At 47.9% G+C, this 17,303-nt stretch overlaps 1 protein-coding gene across 2 annotated transcripts in view; it reads left to right on the top strand.

Moving 5' to 3' along the window:
• Nucleotides 1-17,303, top strand: part of NOS1 (nitric oxide synthase 1) — a 151,538-nt gene that overhangs the window by 119,968 nt on the left and 14,267 nt on the right. For both annotated transcript variants that reach the window (XM_055236051.2, XM_055236050.2), the window contains 6 exons: nt 5,112-5,305; nt 7,741-7,910; nt 12,287-12,497; nt 13,158-13,245; nt 14,800-14,921; nt 16,761-16,909. In XM_055236051.2, coding sequence (XP_055092026.1) covers nt 5,112-5,305; nt 7,741-7,910; nt 12,287-12,497; nt 13,158-13,245; nt 14,800-14,921; nt 16,761-16,909 — 934 coding nt within the window. The remainder of the gene's footprint in view (nt 1-5,111; nt 5,306-7,740; nt 7,911-12,286; nt 12,498-13,157; nt 13,246-14,799; nt 14,922-16,760; nt 16,910-17,303) is intronic.

The raw sequence follows: 17,303 nt of genomic DNA, 5'->3' as shown, positions 1-17,303 counted from the left end.
TGGAGTGTAGAATTAAAATAAATTATGAATTAGCACAAAAAGGACCCAGTCATACCTCTGTGTTTATCTCTTAAAAAGCATGTTCTGTATTTTCAAGCTTAAAGTGCTTTAAAAGCACTACCTATTTTCAAGCTTAATACCATTTCCAGCTTCATAAGTCTTATAAAAAAAAAAAAAAGAAGAAGAAAAAGGATAATTGAGTGGAAAAGCATGACTCTCCTGTTTTTTCCCGCCCAAGGCTGAAGTTGGGCTGTCTGGCCCAAAAGGCCACAACCAAGATATCACTAATCCCTCTGCAGGAGACCATTAATTGCAGGCAAAGTGCTTATGAGGAAGTAGGCAGCCTTTTGAGGATGATCCTTGAAAATCTAAAGAGAAGAGTGACCGCAGTCACCATCACAGCCTGGAAATAAATTTTCTAATGCACGTACAACAATTAGCAAACGACACAGAAGAGAGAACATAATGGATCGCTAATGTGTGGGGTGTAGATACTAAGTTCTAGAAGTCAGGAGCAAGAGGGGAATGCAGGACTTGAGATGAACCTCTTAAGGGAGGGTGGGCTTTAGAAAGGCAGGAGAGAGGAGGGGGGTCCAGGAAGAAAGAACAGCAGAAGTCCAGGTCAGCACCAGGATGTCTGGGAGAACGGCAGACATTACAATGGAGAGTTCTTGATGGGGAGAATGCTTCAGTCTCATCTCCCCTCAAGTAAAATTTCTTCTCTCCAGCCTTCCCCATCTCAACAGAAGACATCAACATTTGGCTTCAGCCAAAACTTCCAGTGTCATCCTCACTCCTCTCTCTCCCTCGCCTGGGTCATGCAGTCTCCCAGCAGGTGGCCTTGGCCTTGTCTTTCAACTATATCTCAGACCCACCACCTTGAGCAAAGCCATAGGCGTCTCTGGTCTGAGTGACTGGAATAGCCACCAAACTTGTCTCTTGGTTTCTGAGCTTTTCTCTAAAAATATCATTTTCCGAAGAGCAGACGGAGGAATCTTTCCTTTCTTTTATTTAATTTATTTATTTATTTGAGGTTAAGAGTGGAAGTTTAATAAGTGAAAGAAAGGGCCGGGTGCAGTGGCTCACGGCTATAATCCCAGCACTTTGGGAGGCCGAGGCAGGCAGATCACGAGATCAGGAGTTTGAGACCAGCCTGGCCAGCATGGTGAAACCCTGTCTCTACTAAAAATACAAAAATTAGGTGGGCGTGGTGGTAGGTGCCTGTAATCTCAGCTACTCAGGAAGCTAAGGCAGGAGAATCACTTGAACCTGGGCGGTGGAGGTTGCAGTCAGCCAAAATCACACCACTGCCCTCCAGCCTGGGCAATAGAGTGAGACTCCGTCTCAAAAAAAAAAAAAAGAAAAGAAACAATAGCTCTCTGCTGCACAGAGGGGTCCTGGAGAAATGGGTTGCCAGATCCACGGTGAAATGCAGGGGGATTTATAGATGCCTGGTGAGGAGGCAGTGTTTGATTTACATAGGACGCAAAATATTGGTTGGACCAGGCATGCCATTTGCATAGGGCGAGAAAAACTGGTTAGGACTAGGTGTCCTACTTGTATAGGGTGTGAATTTCTGGCCACCCCCACCCTAATCTTTTACTATGCGAGCGGGTCCTCAGACAGAGGAATCTTTTAAAACCATAAATTGAAGCCTGTCACTCCCCAGCTTCACAGCCCCTGATGGTCTCCTGCTGGACTTCAGGAAACCTCCAAACTCCTTGCCATGACAGGTCATCATGAGGCTCTTGTGATCTGGCCACTAGCACCCTCCAAACAAACACTCCAGCCTTCTTTCCCTTCTTTGAACATGCCACCTTTTCTCTGCCTCTGGGCCTTTGCACGTGCTCTTCCCCATCCCTGGAATGCTGTGCCTGCAGGTCTTTGCACGTCTCTGCTTAAGTGTCAAATCGCCAGAGAGGTCTCCCTGACCGTCCTATCTGACATAGCCTACTCCCCTCAACCCATCACCACCCACTCATCCACATCACCAACCCCACCTGAGATCTTTTAAGTGACTTCTCAATGAGAATAGGGCACTTTGCTGTCCTTCTCCTCTCTCACCAGTGGCTAGAACAGTGCCTGGCACGAGATGTATAGGTGTAGATTGAAGGAACCTTGTTAACTTGAGTAGTTCACAGCTGACAATATTTACTCTTTTCACTGAAGAATGCACATTTTCTGGGGTTTTTTTTTCCATTTAATGCTGGACATTAGCAAATTATTCTTTTATCTGCAAACCTATCATTGAGCCACCACCAAGTATGTGTGTGTATGTGATGCTTCTGGATGTGGCTAGAAATAAGTCACACAGAGGGGACACTCGGGGGAGAAGGGAATAGGGCCCAAATGGCTGCTGCTGTTCCATTGCCTCTTCCCCTTCTCCCTGTACTTCGCATATGGCCCATATGTGTCCCAAGCTTTAAGAAAAAATAAAAAATAGGCCAGGTGTGGTGGCTCACACCTGTAATCCCAGCACTTTGGGAGGTTGAGGCAGGTGGATCATCTGAAATCAGGAGTTTGAGACCAGCCTGGCCATCATGGTTAAACCCTGTCTCTGCTAAAAGTACAAAAACTAGCCGAGCATGGTGGCGGGCGTCTGTAATCCCAGCTACTCGGGAGGCTGAGGCATGAGAATCTCTTGAACCCAGGAGGTGGACTGCACTCCAGCCTGGGCAACAGAGAGAGACTCCATCTCAAAAAAAATAAAAAATAATAATAAAATGTTAAAAATTCTCCACTTACAAAGCTCACCAGAACTGAGATTTAAGACAACTGGTTTCTGAGCCAGTGCTATCCCCCAGAGGGTCGGCTTCCCAGCAAAGCATCAAAGACCAGTCCACCAAGGTGCCCTGGGGCCCCGCAGGCATTCCGCCTGGGTTCTCAGGAAGCGACATGCAGAGTCAGTCCCCTTGGTTAAACTCCCAGCAGGGCCAGAGCCTGGGCCCACCTTCTATTCTAGCCCACCTGCCAGCCACGTTCCCCTGCCTGCTCCTTGTCTGCACGGCCACCCTCTGCCTCGTTCAAGAGGACTTTGGGGGAGGTGGCTGTGCTCGTGAGCTAGCTCAGCAAGTTTAGGTCCTCTGCATTTCTATTTTGTACAAATCGTGATGATCTGGGAAGAAAGCGGGAATTGATTTGCGGGCCTTTCAAAGGCTTCCTTTGGGTAGTCTTAGGAGGCTCCCAAATTAGAAACCCCACAGCGCCCCCTGCTGGCCCCGGCTTCTGCGATTTCCTTCTTGCAGCTCTCTGGAGGTGATGTCTTTTTGCTCCCCAGGAACCAAAGACTGGTGTGAGCTCTGAGAAGGTTCAGTCGTGCACGTTCCCAGACAGGGCAAGATGTGCCCAGGGAGGGCCAGTGGGACTCCAGACCCTAATGCTGCCATTCACAATTATGGTCGCTAAGTTCCCCACTATGCTAAGGGCGGGGATGCCTTGCTTCAAGAAAATACTTGACACCCTTTCCTCCCCCGAAATAATGTGCCCGCTCAACTCTTTTTAAAAATGATGGCTATTTGTAGCACAAAAGGGTTCTTGGTTGAGCCAAAAACTCCTTTAAATAGCGAGTCCCATTGGGCTATTCAAGTGTTGATTTACATACCATAGAGAATATAGAAACTTCATGTTGAATATCAAGCGTCTCTAGCCACTGAAAATTAATTGGCAGTGAAGAAAAAGCAGATATGAAAAAGCAATCATAGCTCAAAGGGTGCAAAGGATTTGATTTCTCAAAGTGTAATCGATCCTAGAGTTTGCTGGTGTTGCGGGAAATGCAGTATATCTGTACTGAAAGGTTTTTGTGGGGTTTGTTTCTTTTTTGGGTGGTGGTAGGGGGATATAGTCTTGCTCTGTTGCCCAGGCTGGAATGCAGTGGTGCGGTTTCTGCTCACTGCAATCTCCACCTCCTGGGTTCAAGTGATTCTCCCGCCTCAGCCTCCCAAGTAGCTGGGATTACAGGCATGTGCCACAATGCCCAGCTAATTTTTGTATTTTTAGTGGAGACAGGGTTTTGTCATGTTGGCCAGGCTGGTCTCAAACTCCTGACCTCAGGTGATCTGCGCACCTCCACCTCCCAAAATGCTGGGATTACAGGCATGAGCCACCGTGCCCAGCCTGTACTGAAATTTTTTAAAGAACCAGAATAATCACATTCTGAGAGTTTATTCTTGAAAGCTGTTGGATTAGCACAGGCCTCTTGAACTTGAAACACGAAAATCAATGCCGAAAGGTTATAACCCGGTAGGCATCAATAAGTTTCCTTCCGTGTTTTCTTTTTAGATCTCTCAATTTTGTAATATTGATGAATTTATGCATAGGAGGAACCCAATCTTAAAGCCAAGTCTTTTTCTTTACCATAACAATACGAGGAACGCTGGTTGCCAAAGGGAGTGGGGCTTGGAATTCCTAGGAGATATAGAATTTCACAGATTGGGGATACCACAGCCTGTGGTCCCAGTGAAGTGCTAGACACTGAGAGAACCCCCATTAGTACTGAGAATGGGGTGCTAGAATCCAAAAGAAGGGAGTTGAGAAGGAGAAAGTGAGTAGTTATGCCCAATACTGCTTCCAGATCCAGGTGAACCCTAGGAACCAGCCATTGGATTTGCAGTGAGGAGTTCACTGGTGACCTTGATAAAAGCCTCAATGTAGAATGATGGCTGAGCATTGTGGCCCTTACCTGTAATCCTAGCACTTTGGAAGGCCGAGGTGGGAAGATTGCTTCAGCTCACAAGTTTGAGACCAGCCTGGGCCACATAGGGAAATTCCATCTGTACAAAAAATTCCAAAATTAGCCAGGCATGACAGTGCCTGCTTATAGTCCCAGCTACTTGGGAGGCTGAGGTGGGAGGATCATTAAGCTTGGGAGATAGAGGCTGCAGTGAGCCGTGATCGCACCACTGCACTCCAGCCAGGGCGACAGAGCAAGACCCTGTCTCACCATAATAATAATAATATAATAATAGAATGATGGGAGCATAGGCTTGGTTAGCACAGGCCCCAACAAGAATGGAAGGAGGAGAACTGCAGCCAATAAGGACAGACAGAAGAGCAAAAAAAGGAGGAAGTAGTTGCTGGCCCTCGTCCTATGATTCTTCTGCAATTTCCTGCAGTCGGTCAACTATCTTCGTGCGTCTCCACACCAACGGGAATCAGGAGCTGCAGTACCAGCCTGGGGACCACCTGGGTGTCTTCCCTGGCAACCACGAGGACCTCGTGAATGCCCTGATCGAGCGACTAGAGGACGCGCCCCCTGTCAACCAGATGGTGAAAGTGGAACTGCTAGAGGAGCGGAATACGGCTTTAGGTAACATTCCCGGGGGCCCTTCCCTGCTCTAGGGAGCTGCAGAGGCACTGGGTGTCTGGGGAAGAAGATACCCTTTCTTCCCAATCACCAGTCCAGGCAGGAGAGTGGGTCTCTGTTGCTAACAGCCTATGAGACTAAAGATTTTCCCCTTTCTCATGACTGATCAACCTTGGCCCAACCAGCTGAGCAAATAAATGCACATAGTGCCAGGCCATTGATGGCTCACCATTGGGAGAAGGGGGCTGCTACCTTCCTTCATTGACTAGACATGGACTTTAAGCAGTAGCCATTCTTTTCACTTTCTATCCTCACCACTAGCCCTCAGGAAAATCTCTAGTACCCCATTGTCCACCAAGTAAATAACAGCAGAAGTCTGATCCTGCCTCCTCTCACAATCAAAAGGTACTATAGGAAGCTCGATGGCCAACTAGGGATTGAGCCCACATTTTTTACCTCATTAGATCAAGTTCTCGCCTGCTTGAGTGTCCATCCTTGACATTCATATTGAAGAACTTTCAAAGGCAAATGGGTCTCAGTACTTCATCCAGGAGCACAGGTGGGCTCAGGGGTCAGGTACAAGGAACTGCAGTGACCTTACCTGGCAGACCAATACAGGACTGTCACTTTTACAAAAGAGCTAGGATGTAAAGTCAGGATAGAACGTGAAAGTAGCATGTAGTCAAAGCCCTGCTGAAAACCTCTCAGGAACGCACTACTTTAGAGAGACATACCCTCTTTTTTTTTTTTTTTTTTTTTGAGACAGAGTTTTGCTCTTGTTGCCCAGGCTGGAGTGCAGTAGCGCAATCTCGGCTCACTGCAACCTCCGCTTCCCAGGTTCAAGCAATTCTCCTGCCTCAGCCTCCTGAGTAGCTGGGATTATAGGCACGTGCCACCATACCCAACTAATTTTTTGTATTTTTAGTAGAGACGAGGTTTCATCATGTTGGCCAGGCTGTTCTCAAACTCCTGACCTCAGGTAATCCACCTGCCTTGGCCTCCCAAAGTGCTGGGATTACAGGCATGAGCCACCGCACCTGGCTGAGACATACCCTCTCTTAATAAATCCTGACTGAGTGAGGTGGCTGACGCCTGTAATCCCAACACTTTGGGAGGCTGAAGCAGGCAGATTACTTGAGCCCAGGAGTTCGAGACCAGCCTGGGCAACGTGGCGAAACTGCATCTCTACAAAAAAATACAAAAATTAGCCAGGCATCAGGCCAGCCATGGTTGTTCACTCCTGTAATCCCAGCACTTTGGGAGGCCGAGGCGGGTGGATCACCTGAGGTCAGGAGTTCGAGACCAGCCTGGCCAACATGGCGAAACCCCGTTTCTACTAAAAATACAAAAAATTAGCCGGGCGTGGTGGCACATGCCTGTAATCCTAGCTACTTGGGAGGCTGAGGCAGGAGAATCGCTTGAACCCGGGAGGCAGAGGTTGCAGTGAGCCAAGATCGCACTATCGCACTCCAGCCTGGGCAACAAGAGCAAAATTTCATCTCAAAAAAAAAAAAAAAAAAAATTAGTGAGGCATGGTAGCACACGTCTGTAGTCCCAGCTACTCAGGAGCGTGAGGTGGGGGGATCACTTGAGCCCAGGAGTTCAAGGCTACAGTGAGCTGTGATTGCACCACTGCACTCGCCTGGGCAACAGAGTGAGACCTTGTCTCAAAAAATAAATAAATAAAATAAAAATAAAAATAAATCCAACCCAGACAGTACTTCCTCTGTGTTGAAATAGAGCTTTGTATTTGGGATTGAACCCCTGTTGGAGGAGAGGCTTATATTTAGGGACATACTGGATGAAGAGTATATAGAGGGAGTACATTATAGTAGTTAGAACAAGGTCTGAAGCCACACTGCCTGACTTCATGCTTATGAGCTGTGTGACCTCGGGTAAATTTCTTAACCTCTCTGTGCTTCAATTTTTCTCAGCGGGGAGAAGAATAACACTGTCTTGGATTGTTGTGATGATTAAATGAGTTAATATAAAATACTAATAATAGTACTTGGCATATAGAATGTGCTAGGTAAGTGTTAGTGTTTATAATGACAAACACTAACATCCCATTCAGGGGGTGAGAGGCTGATACTATGCCATGATACGTGAGGCTGAAATAGGCTTATCTCTGTCATGCGCAGCTGGGGGCTCGTTGTATAGAACGCCAGTGGACTATGTCATGCTATTTTAATATTTTTCTCCTCTCTTCATGTATTTTTCTTAATTTTTGGATTCATTTGCCTAATTTTGGATTTGCTTCTTGCACACATGAAATCCCCTGGATTCCGGGCATGAAAGGTGGAGAGCTAGAAGGTTGCTTGGCTCTGGAGCTACCCTCCTCTCCTGGCCCCATCCTCTGCTCCAGGAGCAGACCTGAACCCCCGACTTGGACTCAAGCCCTCCCACACCCACCCCTCACCTGCCTTGTACCTCCACAGGTGTCATCAGTAACTGGACAGACGAGCACCGCCTCCCACCCTGCACCATCTTCCAGGCCTTCAAGTACTACCTGGACATCACTACGCCGCCAACGCCCCTGCAGCTGCAGCAGTTTGCCTCCCTAGCTACTAGCGAGAAGGAGAAGCAGCATCTGCTGGTCCTCAGCAAGGTGGGTCCCCAGGCTTCGCACAACCCTAGGGGGCGCCTTTCACCTCCTTGTCATTAAAGAGTTGAAAACTGTTATTACCAGGCTTCCAGCAGATGGAAGTCTTGAGCCAAGGGGGCCATTATTTGCTGTAGGTCGCCATATTGGCTGGTCCAACGTGGCTGGTCTTCCACCAGTTCTAAGGCCTGGCAGAGCAAGAGTGACTCCCTTGAATCAACAGTTCCCTGGCTACAACGGAAATTGCTATTCTGTTTCTGTCTTCCTTTGGAACCTTGAGCTTCCATTAGTGCCATCTTAGCCCATGCTTAGGAGAAAAAGAAACAGGATCTCACCACGCCTTGATTTAAAGATAAGGTTTTTTCTTGTTTTTTGTTTTTTTAATTTTTATTTTTATGGGTACTTGGTTGGTAGGTATATATATTTATGGGGTACATGTGATGTTTTGATACAGGCATACAATGTATAATAATCACATCAGGGCAAATGGGGTATTCATCCCCTCAAGCATTCATCATTTCTTTGTGTTGGGAACATTCCAATTGCACTCTTTTAGTTATTTTTAAATATACAATAAATTGTTGTTGACTATAGTCACCTTGTCTAGATCTAGGAAATACTAGATCTTATTCTTTTTTTTTTTTTTTTTCTGAGACAGAGTCTCACTCTCTAGCCCAGGCTGGAGTGCCGTGTTGCAATCTCGGTTCACTGCAACCTCCATTTCCCCGGGCTCAAAGGATTCTCGTGCCTCAGCCTCCCGAGCAGCTGGAATTACAGGTGCCTGCCACCATGGCCAACTAATTTTTGTAGTTTTTTCTTTAGTAGAGATGGAGTTTCACCATCAAACCCCTGACCTCAGGTGATCCACCCACCTTGGCCTCCCAAAAGTGCTGGGATTACAGGCATGAGCCACCGCACCTGGCCTGGATCTTATTCATTCTATGTAACTGTATTTTTGTACCCATGAACCATCTCCGCTTTCCCCCACCCCTCGCCGCTACCCTTCCCTGCATCTGGTAGCCCTCTTCTACTCTCCATCTTCATGACTTTATTTGCTTCTAGTTTTTAGCTCCCACAAATGAGTGAGAACATGCAAAATTTGTCTTACTGTGCCTGGCTTCTTTCACTTAAGATGATGTCCTCCAGTTCCGTGCATGTGGCTGCAAATGATGAGCTTTTGCCAATGCAGAGGAGCTGCAGGTGGGACTGCTAGAGATCAGAGGTCTCTGATTGTAAAATGAACCAAACGTCGCCTCTACCACCTTGCTTAGAAACCTGGGATCACCTGCCCCAGCCCGCTGCAAAGCCTTGCTCAGTAAGAATTCTACCCAGGAGAATCACCCACGCTGCTCCCAATGGGGGCTCCTTCCCAGTAAGCAAGCCCCCAGCACAGGATGGCTTGGCTTTCTTCTGCCGTCCAGGAGAGGGGATTGAATGGTGGGCAGCAAGGAAGAGGCTAATTAGTGAGTGCGTAGTATTTAGAAATATGAAAATAAATACCAGAAGGAACACTTAAAGAGCTGTAAGTAGTTACCTCCGGGGAGTTAGAAGCAGATGGCAGAGGTAGAACAGGAGACCATTAATTTTAATCATAAGCTTTACAAAGTTATTTAACTTTTTAGACTATCTGCAAGTATAATTTTGATTTAAAACTTTTAATTAATGGGGGAGGGTGGCTAATAGGAAGAAGGATCATAGATTGCACTGTTGGTACCTTATTAGATTGTACTGTTTTTACCTTATTTAAAGCAGAATTTGGGCACAGTGGCTCATGCCTATAATCCCAGCACTCTGGGAGGCAGAAATGGGAAGATTGCTTGAGGCCAGGAGTTTGGAACCAACCGGGCAACATAGACCCCATCTCTACAAAAAAATTAAATTAGCTGGGCATCATGGCACATGCCTGTAGTCCCAGCTACTCAGGGGGCTAAGGTGGGAGGATCACTTGAGCCCAGGAGTTCGAGGCTGTAGTGAATCACGATCTTGCAACTGTACTGCAGCATGGGTGAAAGAGCAAGACCCCATCTCTATAAATAAATAAATAAATAAAGCAAGACCACATCTCTGTAAATAAATAGGCCAGGCGCAGTGGCTCACGCCTGTAATCCCAGCACTTTGGGAGGCCAAGGCAGGCGGATCACCTGAGGTCAGGAGTTTGGGACCAGCCTGGCCAACATGGTGAAACCCTGTCTCTACTAAAAATGCAAAAATTAGCTGGGTGTGGTGGTGGGCACCTGTAATTCCAGCTACTCGGGAGGCTGAGGTAGAAGAACTGCTTGAATCCAGGAGACAGAGCTTGCAGTGAGCCGAGATCATGCCACTGCACTCCAGCTTGGGTGACAGAGCGAGAATCTGTCTCTAAGATAGATAGATGATAGATAGATGATAGATGATATAGATAGATAGATAGATAGATAGATAGATAGATGATAGATAGATAGATAGATAGATAGATAGATAGATAGATAGATAGTAGAATTTGATATAACCCATATGTATTAGTTCATTTCTTCCAAAAAGTGCAGACTTCAAGACAGGATTAAATGAGCAAGGATTTTTATTAGGGGAAACACCTGTGTGACAGAAAATATGGATCAGATAAGGCTGGGAGAACCATCAGACCTCAAAACAAATCTAACCCCAACCAAAGGAAAAGGAAGAAAGGTTGGACGGGAACGTTCTAGACTGCAGTGCAGTTTAAGGAAGGCCCAGCAAGGTCCTTGAGTAGCCCTGGAGACTCCTGTGCTTCGTTATTGGCAGGGAGCAGCCTGTGTGAAGCCAGGCCTGGCACCAACAGGGTGATGGATGTCAGTTTCAGGTGATGTCAGTTTCAAAGAGTTGAGAGGCCAGGGCTCTTGGTCCATGTTGCTCCTGCAACTGCAGGCCAGTCAAGCTAGAGGTCTGAGAAGCACAATGTCAAGGATGCCATCGCCTATTAATAAAGCCAGAACAGGCTGGGTGCAGTGGCTCACCCCTATAATCCCAGCACTTTGGGGGGCCGAGGTGGGCAGATCACAAGGTCAGGAGATCGAGACCATCCTGGCTAACACGGTGAAACCCCGTCTCTACTAAAAATACAAAAAATTAGTCAGGCGTGGTGGTGGGCGCCGGTAGTCCCAGCTACTTGGGAGGCTGAGGCAGGAGAATGGCGTGAACCCCGGGAGGCGGAGCTTACAGTGAGCCAAGTTCGTGCCATTGCACTCCAGCCTGGGCAGCAGAGTGAGACTCCATCTCAAAAAAAAATAAATTTAAAAAAATTTTAAAAATAAATAAATAAGGCCAGGACAGTCTTTAGGAACATGGTAAAAATCTTTGTTACACAGTGCACTCGCACCCTGGTCTCAGAAACTGAGCCTTCTGTTCCAGCAATCAGAGACTGCCTAGGGCATCTTCTGAGATTAAGGAAAAATAACTCCAGAGCTCCAGAGAGTTCCTCTGTTGCCTGGTTACAGCTGGGCTTTGCTGTCAACACGTCCCCAAACATGGTCCTCCACACACCCCAACCTGATTTTCCAGGGCTGTCACTCACCGTCATGAACATGACCCAAGCTCTCCAAAGATGCATCTCCAGACTCTGCAACCAACAAATCACAGGTCTCTACTGAATACCTGCCACTCCCTGCATGAGTCATGACTCCCTTCCATAGTGCGTCTCTCTTGACTTCAGGAGTGTGTAGTGACTAGGAACACAGATTCTGAGGACACACTGTCTAGAGCAAGGATCAGTTTCACCCAGCATCACCACTTAGTAGCCATGGGACCTCTATGACCCTCAGTTTCCTCATCTATAAAATGGGGAAACAGTAATACCTATTTCATAAGGTCCTCATGAGAATCAAAACTTAGCACAGAATAATTACTATTCAAGTGTTAACTATTATTGCTCGCTTTTTCTTTTCTTTCTCTCTTTCTTTTCTTCTCTTTTTCTTTCCTTCTCCTTCCTTCCTTCTTCCTTTCTTTCCCTCTCTCTCTCTCTCTCTTTCTTTCTTTCTGTCAACAGGGTCTCACTCTGTCACCCAGGCTGGAGTGCAGTGGCATGATCATAGCTCACTGCAGCCTCAAGCACCTGAACTCAAGCAGTCTTCCCACCTCAGCCTCCCAAGAAACTGGGGTACTGCAGACATTCACTACCAGATCCCGCTAATTTTTCTTAATTTTTTGTAAAGACAGGATCTTACTGTGTTTCCCAGGCTGGCCTTGAACTCCTAGCCTCAAGTGATCCTCTCTCCTTGGCCTCCCAAAGCACTATAATTACAAGCATGAGCCACCACACCTGCCAACTGTTACTTTTATTTTGCCTTCTTCCTGGACCCCCTCAGGTCCTCATGGGAAGTATGTAGCAGCTGGGTTCAAGCTTGTCTCTGTCCATCTCCTTGGCACAGGGTTTGCAGGAGTATGAGGAATGGAAATGGGGCAAGAACCCCACCATCGTGGAGGTGCTGGAGGAGTTCCCATCCATCCAGATGCCGGCCACCCTGCTCCTGACCCAGCTGTCCCTGCTGCAGCCCCGCTACTATTCCATCAGCTCCTCCCCAGACATGTACCCTGATGAAGTGCACCTCACTGTGGCCATCGTTTCCTACCGCACTCGAGGTGGGCGGAGGCACTGGGAGAGCCTCCTTGGCTGCGTTTTCCCCCAAGGGGCCTCTGGAGGGCTCCCTAAACCACTGCCTGCAGGCTAAATCCCAAATCCCTGGGAAGAAACTCACCCCCAAGACCAGAAAACTGGGGGGAAGAAGCAGCAGGTGAACTGTCCCCTGGTGCAGAGCCAAGCCTGAGCAGAATTAGGAAAGAGGCAAGATGTGTATTTACAATGGCGCCCCCTAATATACCCAAAGCAGCAACTAGAACAAGCCACCACTACTCACTCCCTGGGACAGCGCTCTGCTGTATCCTGCCCAGCTGGTTGTAAGTGAGATAACCCAAGCTCTGCCCTGTATTTTTCCTCCTAGATAAAGCAATTAAAATGCACAGTGCCCGTCCCAGGAGCCCAGCAAGCCACCAAAAGCACCCTTCAATAGGGAAGGATTCGAATCCGACCCACCCCTACCCAATAGAATCCTGGGTGGTTGCACAGGCACGAAGTCACCCCAGCTATACCATTTCCTCTTGCCCTTCAGAGGAAGGGATCCTGGGGAGGAATTCCAAAGGATAAACTTGGCACTGGGCCTGTGGGCATTTGCATTGGAGGGAGGAGGGGAGGCCTTGCTTGGGAGCAGTGGGTGGCCCTGACTGCCTTGGTTATTTTGCTAGATGGAGAAGGACCAATTCACCACGGCGTGTGCTCCTCCTGGCTCAACCGGATACAGGCTGACGAAGTGGTCCCCTGTTTCGTGAGAGGGTGAGTAATAAGTGAAGAAAAATGAGCAATCACCTCAAATCTGCATATTGACGTCGCAAGTTGGGGTAGGTGGACCAGTCTGAAGGGCTCTAGGGAGATGGCTGGGTGACACACGATGGAGACCAATGTCCTGCGTCTCTCTTAGTTGTTAAGGAAACAAGATCAGAGCAGCATAGCAAGCTAGGCAAGTCCTCCGGTCAATGTCAAGTCAATGCAACACACATTTCACTTGGGCGTGTACTGGGCTAGATGCTGGAGCTATTGGGGAAAACCATGCAAATACAGTCTCCACCTTCATGGACCATATGGGCTAGTGGAAATTCTAGCCAAATTCTACTGCTCACTCAAAATCAGTCCCAGTTTCCTAGAGATGGAAAAAATCCAATCACCCCCATTCATTGGAGCTTTTCCTCCCAAACTCAGCTGTAAAGGCTATAGCTGATCTTAGACCAGTTATAGTTAACCTGTTTTGTTGATGAATAACTTCTCTACCTGAACACTGGCTTTGGCCAATCATTTTTCTCAACCATTGAGGTTAGAATGTTCACTATATGGTCCACATGCCATTGATAATGATCTAAATATCCTTGGCATCAGAGTCCTCTGGGGTGTTTCAAACATAGAGTCCTGAGCCCAGATGTAGTGCATGGCCCAGGAATCTGCACCTTGAACATCCCCAGGTGATTCTTTTACACACTGAAGTCTGTGACTCCTTGATTTAAAGATTTCATGGTTGGTTAAACGAGTGGCTCTGGGCTGGGCACAGTGGCTTACGCCTGTAATCCCAACACTTTTGGAGGCCAAGGAAGGCAGATCACTTGAGGTCAGGAGTTCGAGACCAGCCTGGACAACGTGGCGAAACCCCATCTCTACTAAAATACAAAAAAAAAGTAGCCGAGGGTGGTGGCGGGTGCCTGTAATCCCAGCTACTTGGGAGGCCGAGGCAGGAGAATCACTTGAACCTGGGAGGTGGAGTGCAGTGAGCCAAGATCACACCACTGCACTCCAGCCTGGGTGACAGAGTGAGACTCCGTCTCAAAAAAAAGAAAAAAAAAAGGAAAGAAAAAAAATGGTGGCTCTCAAACTAGGGTAATTTTTACAGCACCCCACCCCACCCCTGCCACCCAGGGACATCTGACAATGTCTTTAGACATTTGAGTTGTCACAACTCACATGTACTCCTGGCATCTAGTGGGTGGAAGCCGGGGATGTTGCTCAATACCCTACAATGCATAGGACAGTGCCACGACAGAGGAGTGTCCACCCCAAGTGACAATGGTGCCAGTGTAGAGATACCCTGGGTTGAATTTGCTGAGCTCAGCAGTGAGAAGAATTGGGGAATGGAGAAATAGCCAGAACTTGAAGACCCCCCATTTTTGGAATTCCCCTAATCGGTGAGACTCCCACCCTGAAAAGGGGCACCTGGCCCCAGCTGAAGAGCCGTAAGTCTCATTGTATGGCTACCGAACACGGCCACCTGGTCTACCTAAGATTCAATTGTTCTTGATTGGATTTGAGCTCTGCAAGACTTCTGACCCCCTCTTCCTTGCCCAGAGCACCCAGCTTCCACCTGCCCCGGAACCCCCAAGTCCCCTGCATCCTCGTTGGACCGGGCACCGGCATTGCCCCTTTCCGAAGTTTCTGGCAACAGCGGCAATTTGATATCCAACACAAAGGTGGGTTACAGTCCAGCGGCCACTTAGTTCCCACCTCCAGACCTGGGGAGGTCCAGCTGTGTCTCAGCAGCCCTAGAGAACAGTGAAGGTGTCTCTCCATGGCGTCACTGCCTCAGAAAAGCTGGGGCATGTAGCACCAACCTGACCCACAGGTGAAGTTCATGGTGTAATCCAAACAGCCTGTCCCAGGGGCCTGAAATTCCAGGCCCAGAGGACATTTCTTTGACTGTGAAGATGTGATCTCTTCAAAAAAAAATCCAATAGCCTGGAAAAGATAGACATTAGTCCTTATCAAATGGCTATGCTTATGTAATTATTGCAAAGACTGTTATTCAAGAGCAAGTGCTGTGTGAAAGACACAGCAGATCAGCTTTGGGAGGAGAGAGAGAGAAAGAAACCCAAATTGTGGCATGCATTAGACAAGGATTTATTGAGCACCTAATGAGTGCCAAACACTATTGGAGGCGTTGGGGCATGGCAGTGAACAAGACAGAAAAACAACTAAAATAGAAATGAAAACTTTTCCATTGATTTGAGGGATGATTACAAAAATGAATCAATCCATCAATCAGTCAGTAAAAACTTGCCCCCATGGAACTGTCATTCTAGCGGAACAGCTAACATTTATAAAGTACTTGCCAGGTCTCAGGCAGAGTTGTAATGTTTCATGTTCATTTCTCACAACAGTCCTGTTATTTCCATTTTGCAAATAGGGAAGCAGAGGCTTAGAAAGTTGAGTACGTTGTGGCCAGGTGCAGTGGCTCACGCCTGTAATCCCAGCACTTTGGAAGGCTGAGGCAGGTGGATCACTTGAGGTCAGGAGTTCAAGACCAGTCTGTTCAACATGGTGAAACCCTGTCTCTACTAAAAATACAAAATTAGCCAGGTGTGGTGGCACACATCTGTAATCCAAGTTACTCAGAAGGCTGAGACAGGAGAATCCCTTGAACCCAGGAGGCAGAGGTTGCAGTGAGCTGAGATAGTGCCATTGCACTCCAGCTTGGGCAACAAGAGTGAAACTCTGCAGGTTTCACTCTGCAGGTTGCAGTGAGCCAAGATCACACCACTGCACTCAAGCCTGGGCTACATAGTGAGACTCCATCTTAAAATAATAATAATAATAATAATGATAAATAAATAAATAAATAAAAAGGCCAGGCACAGTGGCTCACGCTTATACTCCCAACACTTTGGGAGGCCAAGGCAGGCAGATCATGAGGTCAAGAGTTCAAGACCAGCCTGGCCAACACAGTGAAACCCTGTCTCTACTAAAAACACAAAAATTAGCCAGGCGCAGTTGCAGGTGCCTGTAATCCCAGGTACTTGGGAGGCTGAGGCAGGAGAATCGATTGAACCCGGGAGGCAGAGGTTGCAGTGAGCCGAGATTGCGCCACTGAACTCCAGCCTGGGTGACAGAGCTAGACTCCATCTCAAAAAAAAAAAAAAGTTGAGTAAGTTGTTCATCACAGAGCTGAGATTTCAACCCTGGCTGTCTAGCTCCAGAGTCTGGGCTCTTAGGCCCAGAGTCTGGGCATCAGGTGGGGGCTCCTAAGTAGTCAAGGAGCAGAAGGAAGGATTGAGACCTGGGAGGGAGATCCACTAAAATCTGAACACACTTCACCTCCTTCCTCAGTATGTGCATGTGTATGTGTGTGCATGTGCATGCATGTGAGCACCTGTGTACATGTGTGTGCCCGCATACATCTGCCTGCCCCAGTGTTCATGAGCCTCTATCTGCATGGCGCACGCTAAGGTCTCAGTACCCCATCCCTGGCACCTCAGCCACCCTGCACATCAGGCAGAGAGCCGTCAGTGACATAAGGTCTTCCTGGTCCCCAGGAATGAACCCCTGCCCCATGGTCCTGGTCTTCGGGTGCCGGCAATCCAAGATAGATCATATCTACAGGGAAGAGACCCTGCAGGCCAAGAACAAGGGGGTCTTCAGAGAGCTGTACACGGCTTACTCCCGGGAGCCAGACAAACCAAAGGTAACCCCCAGCAGCCCACCCCCTAGCCCAGCCCAACACACATGCACACTGGTACACACTCATGTGTGTACACACTTGCACATTCCACTCTCAGAAACCCCTCACCCTCACTCTTAAGCTTCCCGATTTCCCCTCTATGAAGTTGCTCTGTACTTCGGAAAGCATGGGTAGGGAAAATATCTATGTAAAATATTTAACAGGCCGAGCGCCTGTAATCCCAACACTTTGGGAGGCCAAGGCGGGTGGATCACTTGAGGTCAGGAGTTCGAGACCAGCCTGGCCAACATGGTGAAACCCTGTCTACTAAAAATGCAAAAATTAGCCAGGCATGGTGGTGCACACCTGTAGTCCCAGCTACTTGGTGGGCTGAGGCAGGAGAATCACTTGAACCCAG

Source organism: Symphalangus syndactylus, chromosome 13, assembly GCF_028878055.3.
Source record: "Symphalangus syndactylus isolate Jambi chromosome 13, NHGRI_mSymSyn1-v2.1_pri, whole genome shotgun sequence".
Lineage (NCBI taxonomy): Eukaryota > Metazoa > Chordata > Mammalia > Primates > Hylobatidae > Symphalangus > Symphalangus syndactylus.
This window is presented reverse-complemented; position numbering and strand designations above follow the sequence as displayed.